We start from the raw sequence: 12,949 nt of genomic DNA, 5'->3' as shown, positions 1-12,949 counted from the left end.
AACCTAGGCTGCCGTCCAAACACGTTTATTTTCTTTCCACCTCAGCCCCTCGCGCTTAGCCACTTTCCCTTGGGGGAATCCCCATGGAAACCGGATGCAGTTTGATTGTCATCTCAGGTTGGAGGTCCAGTTCACTAACGTTAACCCCATCGGCCCGATGGATTTAGAGGGAGCGAGTAAAGAACTATGATCACTTGTGCAAACTGTAGTCACGTGTCACATGTCACGTGTCATTACTGCGGTGGCCTCAGTGTCATATTTAATCAACAAAAGCTGCATTATCGACTTTGTCTCGTTGTGAGGACCCTATAAAACGTAGCTAGCTTCACAAACATATTTTTGGGGAATTGTGAAATATATTGGAATAAATGACCAAACTATACAACTAGCTAGCTTGCTATGGGTAACTGTAGCTAACTGTCTACCTGACATGAGTGCTATCTAGCTATGCTAGCTTGCTGGGTACATTCATAGCTTTAGGTTGGTTGTTTTTAAACTCAATTTCAAGATTTCCAACAAGGACGTTGCCTCGCCAATCACCACTCTCCCTTTGATTTGATTTGATTTGAGAAGGCAAATGGGAGGGAGAGTGTGGTAGAGCAGCCTGGTCTCATGGACTAGACGTAACATAGTAAATGTAAATCCGGAACACTCAAATTAGTATGACATGTTACATTTGGTATGGTTACATGAGACAGATGTTTACTTAAAGGAAAATTCCACCCAAAAACAATATTTTGGTATTTGTTTATTTCAAAATCTTTCAAAATCTTTCAAAATACAAAAAAATCATCCCTGAACGATGCATTTTGCTCCATACTGTATGATGATGCTTTAAACATCATATGATGCAGAATGCATCATACGGGGAGGATTTCTGTATTTTGGAAGTTTACATATATCTTGAAAACTTCATTGCTGACAAGAAAGACGTTTTGGGACCATGTCAACAATAGACTAATGAAACAAATACTAAAAGATAGTTTTGGGGTGGAATTTTCCTTTAAGGCAAAATAGAACGTAGGGGCATTGGTCAAGGTTGTGAGTTCGAATCTCATGACAGACAAATGTAGCATTTTAGATAATTAGCAACTTTTCAACTACTAGCAACTGCTTAGCATGTTAGCTAATCTTTCCCAACCTTAACCCTTTTAGCTAACCCTAACCTTAACCCTTTTAGCTAACCCTAACCCTAACCCTAACCTTAACCATTTTAGCTAACCCTAACCCTAACCTTAACCCTTTTAGCTAACCCTTCCCCTAACACTAACCCTTCCCCTAACCCTAACCTTAACCATTTTAGCTAACCCTTCCCCTAACCCTTCCCCTAACCCTGCCCCTAACCCTTCCCCTAACCCCAACCTTAACCCTTCCCCTAACCTTAACCCTTTTAGCTAACCCTTCCCCTAACCCTTCCCCTAACCTTAACCCTTTTAGCTAACCCTTCCCCTAACCTTAACCCTTTTAGCTAACCCTGCCCCTAACCCTTCCCCTAACCCCAACCTTAACCCTTCCCCTAACCCCAACCTTAACCCTAACCCTAACCTTAACCCTTTTAGCTAACCCTTCCCCTAAGCCTTCCGCTAACCCTTCCCCTAACCCTTCCCCTAACCCTTCCCCTAACCCTAACGTTAACCATTTTAGCTAACCCTTCCCCTAACCCTAACCCTAACCTTAACCCTGTTAGCTAACCCATCCCCTAACCCTAACCTTAACCCTTTTAGCTAACCCTGCCCCTAACCCTTCCCCTAACCCCAACCTTAACCCTTCCCCTAACCCCAACCTTAACCCTAACCCTAACCTTAACCCTTTTAGCTAACCCTTCCCCTAAGCCTTCCGCTAACCCTTCCCCTAACCCTTCCCCTAACCCTTCCCCTAACCCTAACGTTAACCATTTTAGCTAACCCTTCCCCTAACCCTAACCCTAACCTTAACCATTTTAGCTAACCCATCCCCTAACCCTAACCTTAACCCTTTAACCTAACACCTACATTTAACCTTGTCCTTAACCCTAACCCATAGCCTAGCTAACATTAGCCAGCTAGCTAACGTTAGCCACCAAGCCACCTAGCTAGAATTCATAATATATCATACATTTAGCTAATTTGTAACAAATAGTACATTTTGCAAATTTGTAACATATTGTATGTTTAGCAAATTCATAACATGTAATACGAATTGTCCTTCGTAACATCCACAAACTAATACATACCATACGAAACGTAACATATCATACTAAATAGAGTGATTCGGATGTACGTACAGAATAATACTAAATGCTCTGAGACCAGGTTGGGGAGAGAGAAAGAGGGGAAGGAAGAGGAGGGAAAAGAGATGGAAGTTTGAGAGGGCTGGAGTGAGAGAAAGTCAGAGAGAACGAGAGATCTAATGTTTTCTATGTTTTTGCTGAGGAGAACTGAAGGGCAGACAGAGAGAGAGCAAGAGAGAGAGAGAGAGAGAGCAAGAGAGAGAGAGAGAGAGGGGGAGATGGATTTAGGAGAGGCAGCATTAGAGTGATAAAGAGGGTGAGAAATTAGAGCGAGGAGGAGAGAAGAGGGGGTTGGAGAGATAGTTGAAGGAGAGAAGATAGCAGGAGAGGGATTATCCACCAAACGCTCTTTTACTGACAGCAGGGTTTGGCCTTTAACTGTGTGTGTGTGTGTGTGTGTGTGCGTGCGTGCGTGCGTGTGTGCGTGCGTGCGTGTGTGCGTGTGTGTGTGTGTGTGTGTGTGTGTGTGTGTGTGTGTGTGTGTGTGTGTGTGTGTGTGTGTGTGTGTGTGTGTGTGTGTGTGTGTGCGTGCGTGCGTGTGTGTGTGAATGATTTACTGTTCTCCTGGGGTGATGATATCTTCATCTAATGTTTCATCTAAGTAATTATCTCTCCCATCCCTCTTTTTCTCATCCCTCTTTCTCTCTCTCATCCCTCTTTCTCTCTTTCCATCCCTCTTTCTCTCTCTCATCCCTCTTTCTCTCTCTCATCCCTCTTTCTTTCTCATCCCTCTTTCTTTCTCATCCCTCCTCTCTCTCATCCCTCTTTCTCTCTCCATGCCTCTTTCTATCTCTCATCCCTCTTTCTATCTCTCATCCCTCTTTCTCTCTCTCATCCCTCTTTCTCTCTCCATCCCTCTTTCTCTCTCTCTACCCCTCTTTCTCTATCTCCATACCTCTTTCTCTCTCTCCATCCCTCTTTCTCTCTCTCCATGCCTCTTTCTCTCTCTCATCCCTCTTTCTTTCTCATCCCTCCTCTCTCATCCCTCTTTCTCTCTCCATGCCTCTTTCTATCTCTCATCCCTCTTTCTATCTCTCATCCCTCTTTCTCTCTCTCATCCCTCTTTCTCTCTCCATCCCTCTTTCTCTCTCTCCACCCCTCTTTCTCTATCTCCATACCTCTTTCTCTCTCTCCATCCCTATTTTTCTCTCCAACCCTCTTTCTCTCCCTCCATCCATCTTTCTCTCTCCACCCCTCTTTCTCTCTCTCCATGCCTCTTTCTCTCTCTCCAACCCTCTTTCTCTCTCCATCCCTCTTTTTCTCTCCAACCCTCTTTTTCTCCCTCCATCCATCTTTCTCTCTCTTTCTCTTCATCCCTCTCTCTCCAACCCTCTCTCTCTCTCTATCCCTCTTTCTCTCTCTCCATTTCAGTGGTGATTTTAGCATGTATATCTTGGTGGGGTAATAAATAAATAATGATAGATGCATGCCAGCAAAGCCACTACTCTACACAACACTAAACAATACATTCATTGCACTATAACGGTTTCAAATGGCGCCCATAAACTGTTAGGGCCGACATTAAGCTGTCAGGAGAGCTTTCTTTTCAGCACCATGTAGTGAATCTGCTACGCCTGCCTGATTAAATAAAGGTTAAATAAAATAAATAAATAAATACAAATATCAGCGGAGCCTCATCTGGCAGTGAAACAGTTCATTCAGCCTCATTTACTGCCTTTAAAAAAACATGATATGGCTGACTTGCCAAAGCAAATGTGGTTTCTACTCACAATTGAGATGTACAAACTATGGCATAAGGTGGCGACAAGCGGATAAGAGGCAATCCGTAGTTTAAATGAAGACATTCATGAGCGTCCTAGGATGGACCTGGTCAATAGAACTCTTTGTTCAACTCTTTTGAAATGTACAAAGACAGAATTCAGAACACGGGCCGTTCTTACAGTGTTCTCCCTGTACACCAAGTCAGAACCGTAGTATAAATAAGGGGGGCATATAAGCAGACGGTGAAAGCTGTTACAATATTCAATGATTATATTTCTCTAAAACAGGCTATTGGCTACATGTGCACCACCAACTCAGAACAGTAGGCTAAATTATGAGGGGGAAAGGGACCACATTTTTAGGATGGGCTACAAACAGCTTACTACACAACATACACTTAGTATTACTTTTTTATTTACAGTATACATATCTCCCTCGCATATTACATCATTTTTGGGCTCAACTTGTTGTTTGAATTTTTTATTTTTTTTATCTTTATTTAACTGGGCAAGTCAGTTAAGAACAAATTCTTATTTACAATGACGGCCTACCAAAAGGCAAAAGGCCTCCTGCGGGGACGGGGCCTGGGATTAACAATAAATAAAATATAAATATAGGACAAAACACACATCATGACAAGAGAGACAACACTACATAAAGAGAGACCTAAGACAACAACATAGCAAGGCAGCAACACATGACAACACAGCATGGTACGAACACAACATGACAACAACATGGTAGCAACGCAACATGGTAGCAGCACAAAACATGGTTCAAACATTATTGGGCCCAGACAACAGCACAAAGGGCAAAGGGCAAGAAGGTAGAGACAACAATACATCAAGCAAAGAAGCCACAACTGTCAGTCCATGGCTGATTCTTTGAATGAAGAGATTGAGATAAAACTGTCAAGTTTGAGTGTTTGTTGCAGCTCGTTCCAGTCGCAAGCTGCAGCGAACTGAAAAGAAGAGCGACCCAGGGATGTGTGTGCTCTGGGGACCTTTAACAGAATGTGACTGGCAGAATGGTGTTGTATGTGGAGAATGAGGGCTGTATTAGATATTTCAGATGGGGGGGAGTGAGGCCAAAGAGGGTTTTATAAATAAGCATCATGCAGTGGGTCTTTGCGATGGTTATACAGAGAAGACCAGTTTACAGAGGAGTATAGAGTGCAGTGATGTGTCCTATAAGGAGCATTGGTTGCAAATCTGATGGCCGAATGGTAAAGAACATCTAGCCACTTGAGAGCACCCTTACCTGCCGATCAATAAATTATTATTATTTAAAAAAAAATGTTTATTTAACCTTTATTTAACCAGGTGGCCAGTTGAGAACAAGTTCTCATTTACAACTACGACCTGGCCAAGATAGAGCCAAGCAGTGCGACACAAACAACACAGAGTTACACATGAGATAAACAAACGTACAGTCAATAACACAATAGAAAAGTCTATATACAGCGAGTGCAAATGTAGTCTGATTGGGGAGGGAAAGGCAATAAATAGGCCATAGTGGCGAAATAATTACAATTAAACAATTAAACACTGGAGTGAACGATGTGCAGAAGATGAATGTGCAAGTAGCGATACTGGGGGGCAAAGGAGCAGAAAAACAAACAATATGGGGATGAGGTAGTTGGGTGGGCTATTTACAGATGGGCTATGTACAGGTGCAATGATCAGCCCAATTTTTCAGTTTTTGATTTGTTAAAAAAGTTTGAAATATCCAATAAATGTCGTTCCACTTCATGATTGTGTCCCACTTGTTGTTGATTCTTCACAAAAAAATACAGTTTTATATCTTTATGTTTGAAGCCTGAAATGTGGCAAAAGGTCGCAAAGTTCAAGGCGGCCGAATACTTTCGCAAGGCACTGTATATGGCATTAAAGCTCATCTGGAGATTTGCTAACACAGTGTTCAAAGAAGGGGCGGAAGTATACAGAATGGTGTCATCTGTGTAGAGGTGGATCAGAGAATCATCAGCAGCAAGAGTGACATTATTGATGTATACAGAGAAAAGAGTCGGCCCTATCTGAGAAATAGTTGGTGAACCAGGCGAAGCTGTTGAGTCTGCCGATAAGAATGTGGTGATTGACCGAGTCGAAAGCCTTGGCCAGGTCAATGAATACGGCTGCACAGTACGGTCTTTTATCGATGGCAGTTATGATATCGTTTAGGACCTTGAGAGTGGCTGAGGTGCACCCATGACCAACTCGGAAACCAGATTGCATAGAGGAGAAGGTACGGTGGGATTCGAAATGGTCGGTGATCTGTTTGTTGACTTGGCTTTCGAAGACTTTAGAAAGGCAGGGTAGGATAGATATAGGTCTGTAACAGCTTGGGTCTTGGGTCAGCTTGTCACCCCCTTTGAAGAGGGGGAGGCCCGCGGCAGCTTTCCAATCTTTGGGGATCTCTGAAGATACAAAAGAGAGGTTGAACAGGCTAGTAATAGGGGTTGCAAAAATAGCGGCAGATCATTTTAGAAAGAAAGGGTCCGGATTGTCTAGCCCGGCTGATTTGTAGGGGTCCAGATTGTCTAGCCCGGCTGATTTGTAGGGGTCCAGATTGTCTAGTCCGGCTGATTTGTAGGGGTCCAGAATTGTCTAGCCCGGCTGATTTGTAGGGGTCCAGATTTTGCAGCTCTTTCAGAACATCAGCTATCTGGATTTGGGTGAAGGAGAAATGGGGGAGGCTTGGGCGAGTTGCTGTGGGGGGTGCAGAGCTGTTGACCGGGGTAGCGGTAGCCAGGTGGAATGCATGGCCAGCTGTAGAAAAATGCTTATTGAAATTATTTTTTGAATTCGGGCATTCTTATTTAAGATGTTGAGGAAAGCACTTTTTAAGAATAAACAGTTATCCTCTACTGACGGAATGAGGTCAATATCCTTCCAGGTAACCCGGGCCAGGTTGATTAGAAAGGCCTGCTTGCTGAAGTATTTTAGGGAACGTTTGACAGTGATGAGGGGTGGTCGTTTGACCGAGGACCCATTACAGACGCAGGCAATGAGGCAGTGATCGCTGAGATCCTTGTTGAAGACAACAGAGGTGTATTTAGAGGGCAGGTTGGTCAGGATGATATCTATGAGGGTGCCCGTGTTTACACATTTAGGGTTGTACCTGGTAGGTTCCATGATGGAAGGCATCTAGCTTAGATTGTAGGATGGCCGGGGTGTTAATAAGCATATCCCAGTTTAGGTCACCTAGCAGCACGAGCTCTGAAGATAGATGGGGGGCAATCAGTTCACATATGGTGTCCTGGGCACAGCTGGGGGCAGAGGGTGGTCTATAGCAAGTGGCAACGGTGATGGACTTGTTTCTGGAAAGGTGGATTTCTAAAAGTAGAAGCTCGACCTGTTTAGGCACAGACCTGGATAGCATGACAGAACTCTGCAGACTGTCTCTGCAGTAGATTGCAACTCCATCCCCTTTGGCAGTTCTATCTTGGTGGAAAATGTTGTAGTGGGGCATGGACATTTCAGAATTTTTGGTGGCCTTCCTAAGATAGGATTCAGACACAGCTAGAACATCAGGGTTGGCGGAGTGTGCTAAAGCAGTGAATAAAACAAACTTAGGGAGGAGGCTTCTAATGTTAACATGCATGAAACCAAGGCTATCAAAAGAGAGGGCCTGGGGAATAGGAGTGGAGCTAGGCTCTGTAGGGCCTGGGGAATAGGAGTGGAGCTAGGCACTGTAGGGCCTGGGGAATAGGAGTGGAGCTAGGCACTGTAGGGCCTGGGGAATAGGAGTGGAGCTAGGCACTGTAGGGCCTGGGGAATAGGAGTGGAGCTAGGCACTGTAGGGCCTGGGGAATAGGAGTGGAGCTAGGCTCTGTAGGGCCTGGGGAATAGGAGTGGAGCTAGGCACTGTAGGGCCTGGGGAATAGGAGTGGAGCTAGGCACTGTAGGGCCTGGGGAATAGGAGTGGAGCTAGGCACTGCAGGGCCTGGGGAATAGGAGTGGAGCTAGGCACTGTAGGGCCTGGGGAATAGGAGTGGAGCTAGGCACTGTAGGGCCTGGGGAATAGGAGTGGAGCTAGGCACTGTAGGGCCTGGGGAATAGGAGTGGAGCTAGGCACTGCAGGGCCTGGGGAATAGGAGTGGAGCTAGGCACTGCAGGGCCTGGGGAATAGGAGTGGAGCTAGGCACTGTAGGGCCTGGGGAATAGGAGTGGAGCTAGGCACTGTAGGGCCTGGGGAATAGGAGTGGAGCTAGGCACTGTAGGGCCTGGGGAATAGGAGTGGAGCTAGGCACTGTAGGGCCTGGGGAATAGGAGTGGAGCTAGGCACTGTAGGGCCTGGGGAATAGGAGTGGAGCTAGGCACTGTAGGGCCTGGGGAATAGGAGTGGAGCTAGGCACTGTAGGGCCTGGATTCACCTCTACAACACCAGAGGAGGAGTAGGTTAAGTGTACGGCTAATGACTATAAGAACTGGTTTCCTAGTGTGTTGGGGTCAGAGAATAAAAGGAGTAGATTTCTGGGCGTGGTAGAATAGATTCAAGGCATAATGTACAGACAAGGGTATGGTAGGATGTGAGTAGTGGAGGTAAACCTAGGCGTTGAGTGACGGTGAGAGAGGTTTCATCTCAGGAGGGACAAGTTCAGCCAGGTGAGGTCTCTGCAGGTGAGGTGTGTTGTGGGACGAAAGGCATTTTGAGCGGAACTGTCTTTGTGTCTCTGTATTCTATCATGGATAGGATGGTCTCCTCTTTCTCTCCTTCTCCCTCTCCTCTCCCCTCATCTTCTCTCCTCTTTCTCTCCTCCTCCCTCTCCTCTCCTCTCCTCTCCTCTCATCTCCTCTCCTCTCCTCTCCTCTCCTCTTTCTCTTTCTCTTCTCCTCTTTCTCTCCTTCTCCCTCTCCTCTCCTCTCCTCTTTCTCTCCTTCTTCCTCTCCTCTCCTCTCCTCTTTCTCTTCTCCTCTTTCTCTCCTTCTCCCTCTTCTCTCCTCTCCTCTCCTCTATCTCTCCTTCTCTCCTCTCCTCTCCTTCTCCTTCTCCTTCTCCTTCTCATCCTCCTCTCCTTCTCATCTCCTCTCCTTCTGATCCTCCTCCCTCCTTTAGGAGTTGAAGGGTCAGATGTCTCAGCTGCGCCCCCTGTTGTCGGTGATTGACCAGTACAGGTTAGACCTCCAGACCCTGGCCGTGCTCCGAGCGGAGGTCCTTAACCTGTCGATCATCCTGACAGCCATTCAGGAGGAGGTGGGGGCCTACGACTATGAAGAACTACAACAGAGAGTGCTACTGCTGGAGACGAGGCTGCACGCCTGTATGAACAAACTGGGTAGGAGGAGTGGAGGGGGATGTGTGTGTTAAGGTGCAGTACGTGTGTGTGTGTGTGTGTGTGTGTGTGTGTGTGTGTGTGTGTGTGTGTGTGTGTGTGTGTGTGTGTGTGTGTGTGTGTGTGTGTGTGTGTGTGTGTGTGTGTGTGTGTGTGTGTATCTCCCAGGCTGTGTGTATATATAGTGACCTGTGTGTGTGTCTCCCAGGCTGTGTGTATATATAGTGACCTGTGTGTGTGTGTGTGTATCTCCCAGGCTGTGGGCGGTTAACAGGGGTGAGCATCCCTATCACTGTTAGAGCGTCGGGCTCCCGCTTCGGATGCTGGATGACCGACGCCATGATACCCAGCTCCGACAGCAGGGTGAGTGTGTTTGTCAGGTTGGGGGGGGGGGGGGGACAGGTGAGGTCAGAAAGCCTTGGTATCAGCTGAGACGTTCAATTGGACTTCTCTCTCTGTTGTACCTTCTCAATATCCTTTACTCCCTCTCTTCTTCTCACACACGTAGTCCTTCTTCTCTCTCTGTTGTACCTTCTCAATATCCTTTTCTCCCTCTCTTCTTCTCACACACGTAGTCCTTCTTCTCTCTCTCTGTTGTACCTTCTCAATATCCTTTTCTCCCTCTCTTCTTCTCACACACGTAGTCCTTCTTCTCTCTCTCTGTTGTACCTTCTCAATATCCTTTACTCCCTCTCTTCTTCTCACACACGTAGTCCTTCTTCTCTCTCTCTGTTGTACCTTCTCAATATCCTTTTCTCCCTCTCTTCTTCTCACACACATAGTCCTTCTTCTCTCTCTCTGTTGTACCTTCTCAATATCCTTTTCTCCCTCTTCTTCTCACACACATAGTCCTTCTTCTCTCTCTCCATCTCATATAACCCTCTCTCTCCTCCTTGCTCTCTCTCTCTCAATTTGATTTCAATTTCAATTCAATTCAATTTAAGGGGCTTTATTAGCAAAGGAAACATATGTTTATATTGCCAAAGAAAGTGAAATATATAACAAACAAAAGTGAAATAAACAATAAAAAATGAACAGTAAACATTACACTCACAAAAGTGAAATATATAACAAACAAAAGTGAAATAAACAATAAAAAATGAACAGTAAACATTACACTCACAAAAGTGAAATATATAACAAACAAAAGTGAAATAAACAATAAAAAATGACCAGTAAACATTACACTCACAAAAGTGAAATATATAACAAACAAAAGTGAAATAAACAATAAAAAATGACCAGTAAACATTACACTCACAAAAGTGAAATATATAACAAACAAAAGTGAAATAAACAATAAAAAATGAACAGTAAACATTACACTCACAAAAGTGAAATATATAACAAACAAAAGTGAAATAAACAATAAAAAATGAACAGTAAACATTACACTCACAAAAGTTCCAAACGAATAAAGACATTTCAAATGTCATATTATACAGTGGGGCAAAAAAGTATTTAGTCAGCCACCAATTGTGCAAGTTCTCCCACTTAAAAAGATGAGAGAGGCCTGTAGTTTTCATCATAGGTACACTTCAACTATGACAGACAAAGTGAGAAAAAAAAATCCAGAAAATCACATTGTAGGATTTTTAATGAATTTATTTGAAAATAAGTATGGTGGAAAATAAGTATTGGGATCACGGCCTTTCTCAATAGCAAGGCTATGCTCACTGAGTCTGTACATTGTCAAAGATTTCCCTAATTTTGGGATAATCACATTGGTCAGGTATTCTGCCACTGTGTACTTTCTGTTTAGGGACAAATAGCATACCAGAATACTCTGTTTAATTATACATTCTTTCCAGTGTGTCAAGTAGTCATCTTTTTGTTTTCTCATGATTTGGTTGCGTCTAATTGTGTTGCTGTCCTGGGGCTCTGTGGGGTCTGTTTGTGTTTGTGAACAGAGCCCCAGGACCAGCTTGCTTAGGGGACTCTTCTCCAGGTTCATCTCTCTGTAGGTGATGGCTTTGTTATGGAAGGTTTGGGAATCGCTTCCTTTTAAGTGGTTATAGAATATAATGTCTCTTTTCTGGATTTTGATAATTAGCAGGTATCGGCCTAATTCTGCTCTGCATACATTATTCTGCGTTTTACGTTGTACATTGACAATATTTTTTCAGAATTCTGCAAAGAATTCACAATTTGGTGTTTGTCCCATTTTGTGAATTCTTGGTTGGTGAGCAGACCCCAGACCTCACAACCATAAAGGGCAATGGGTTCTATAACTGACTCAAGCATTTTTAGACAGATCCTAATTGGTATGTTGAATTTTATATTCCTTTTGATGGCATAGAAGGCCCTTCTTACCTTGTCTCTCAGATCTTTCACAGCTTTGTTGAAGTTACCTGTGGCGCTGATGTTTAGGCCGAGGTATGTATAGTTTTTTGTGTGCTCTAGGGCAACAGTGACGAGATGGAATTTGTATTTTTTGGGAAAACCATTATTTTTGCCTTACTGAGATTTACTGTAAGGGCCCAGGTCTGCCAGAATCTGTGCAGAATATCTAGGTGCTGCTTTAGGCACTCTTTGGCTCTCTCTCTCTCTCTCTCTCTCTCTCTCTCTCTCTCTCTCTCTCTCTCTCTCAATTCAATTCAATTCAATTCAAGGGGCTTTATTGGCATGGGAAACATGTGTTAACATTGCCAAAGCAAGTAAGGTATATAATATATAAAGTGAAATAAACAATAGAAAATAACAGTAGACATCACACATACAGAAGTTTCAAAACAATAAAGACATTACAAATGTCATATTATATATATATATATATACAGTGTTTTTACAATGTGCAAATGGTAAAGGACACAAGATAAAATAAATAAGCATAGATATGTGTTGTATTTACAATGGTGCGTGTTCTTCACTGGTTGCCCTTTTCTCGTGGCAACAGGTCACAAATCTTGCTGCTCTGATGGCACACTGTGGAATTTCACCCAGTAGATATGGGAGTTTTTCAAAATTGGATTTGTTTTCGAATTCTTTGTGGATCTGTGTAATCTGAGGGAAATATGTCTCTCTAATATGGTCATACATTGGGCAGGAGGTTAGGAAGTGCAGCTCAGTTTCCACCTCATTTTGTGGGCAGTGAGCACATAGCCTGTCTTCTCTCTCCCTCTCTCTGTCTCTCTCTCTCTCCCTCTCTCTCTGTCTCTCTCTCTCTGTCTCTCTCTGTCACTCTCTCTCTCTGTCTCTCTCTATCTCTGTCTCTCTCTCTCTCTCTCTGTCTCTCTCTCTCTCTGTCGCTCTCTGTCACTCTCTCTCTCTGTCTCTCTCTATCTCTGTCTCTCTCTCTCTCTCTCTCTCTCTCTCTCTCTCGCTGTCGCTCTCTCTCTCTGTGTCTCAGGGGAATGTATATGAAGCTGGTTGTCAGGGCGACTGTCTCCCGGTTGCCAGGTGTGATTACATTGGCATGGTAACCCACGTCTGTTCACCATTAGACCTTCTCCTTGGAGACAGGAGGGTTCTATATACGGCAACGGTATCCCAGTTACCGTAACCCTTGTCAGCAGGCCCTGTAACCCAGTTACAACTGTTGCCATTGTTATCTTATCCCGGTTACAGATACACGTTGTCTAACAGTTATATATGGCAACACATCCTTTAGAGAGAGCGAGAGAGAAAGATTAAAAATAAAATACTTTAAATAGTTACCTCATTATTAACACACAACTCTATTT

At 44.1% G+C, this 12,949-nt stretch overlaps 1 protein-coding gene across 1 annotated transcript in view; it reads left to right on the top strand.

The window, feature by feature from the left end:
• LOC135532957 (noelin-2-like) overlaps positions 1-12,949 on the top strand; it is a 72,200-nt gene that overhangs the window by 20,069 nt on the left and 39,182 nt on the right. The window contains exons 4-5 of the mRNA XM_064960384.1: positions 9,050-9,269; positions 9,523-9,629. Of these exons, the coding sequence (XP_064816456.1) occupies positions 9,050-9,269; positions 9,523-9,629 (327 nt within the window). The remainder of the gene's footprint in view (positions 1-9,049; positions 9,270-9,522; positions 9,630-12,949) is intronic.

The sequence above is a fragment of the Oncorhynchus masou genome, chromosome 5, assembly GCF_036934945.1.
Source record: "Oncorhynchus masou masou isolate Uvic2021 chromosome 5, UVic_Omas_1.1, whole genome shotgun sequence".
NCBI classification, from domain to species: Eukaryota; Metazoa; Chordata; class Actinopteri; order Salmoniformes; family Salmonidae; genus Oncorhynchus; species Oncorhynchus masou.
The sequence above is the reverse complement of the archived record's forward strand: the minus strand, read 5'-3'. Positions and strand labels throughout refer to the sequence as shown.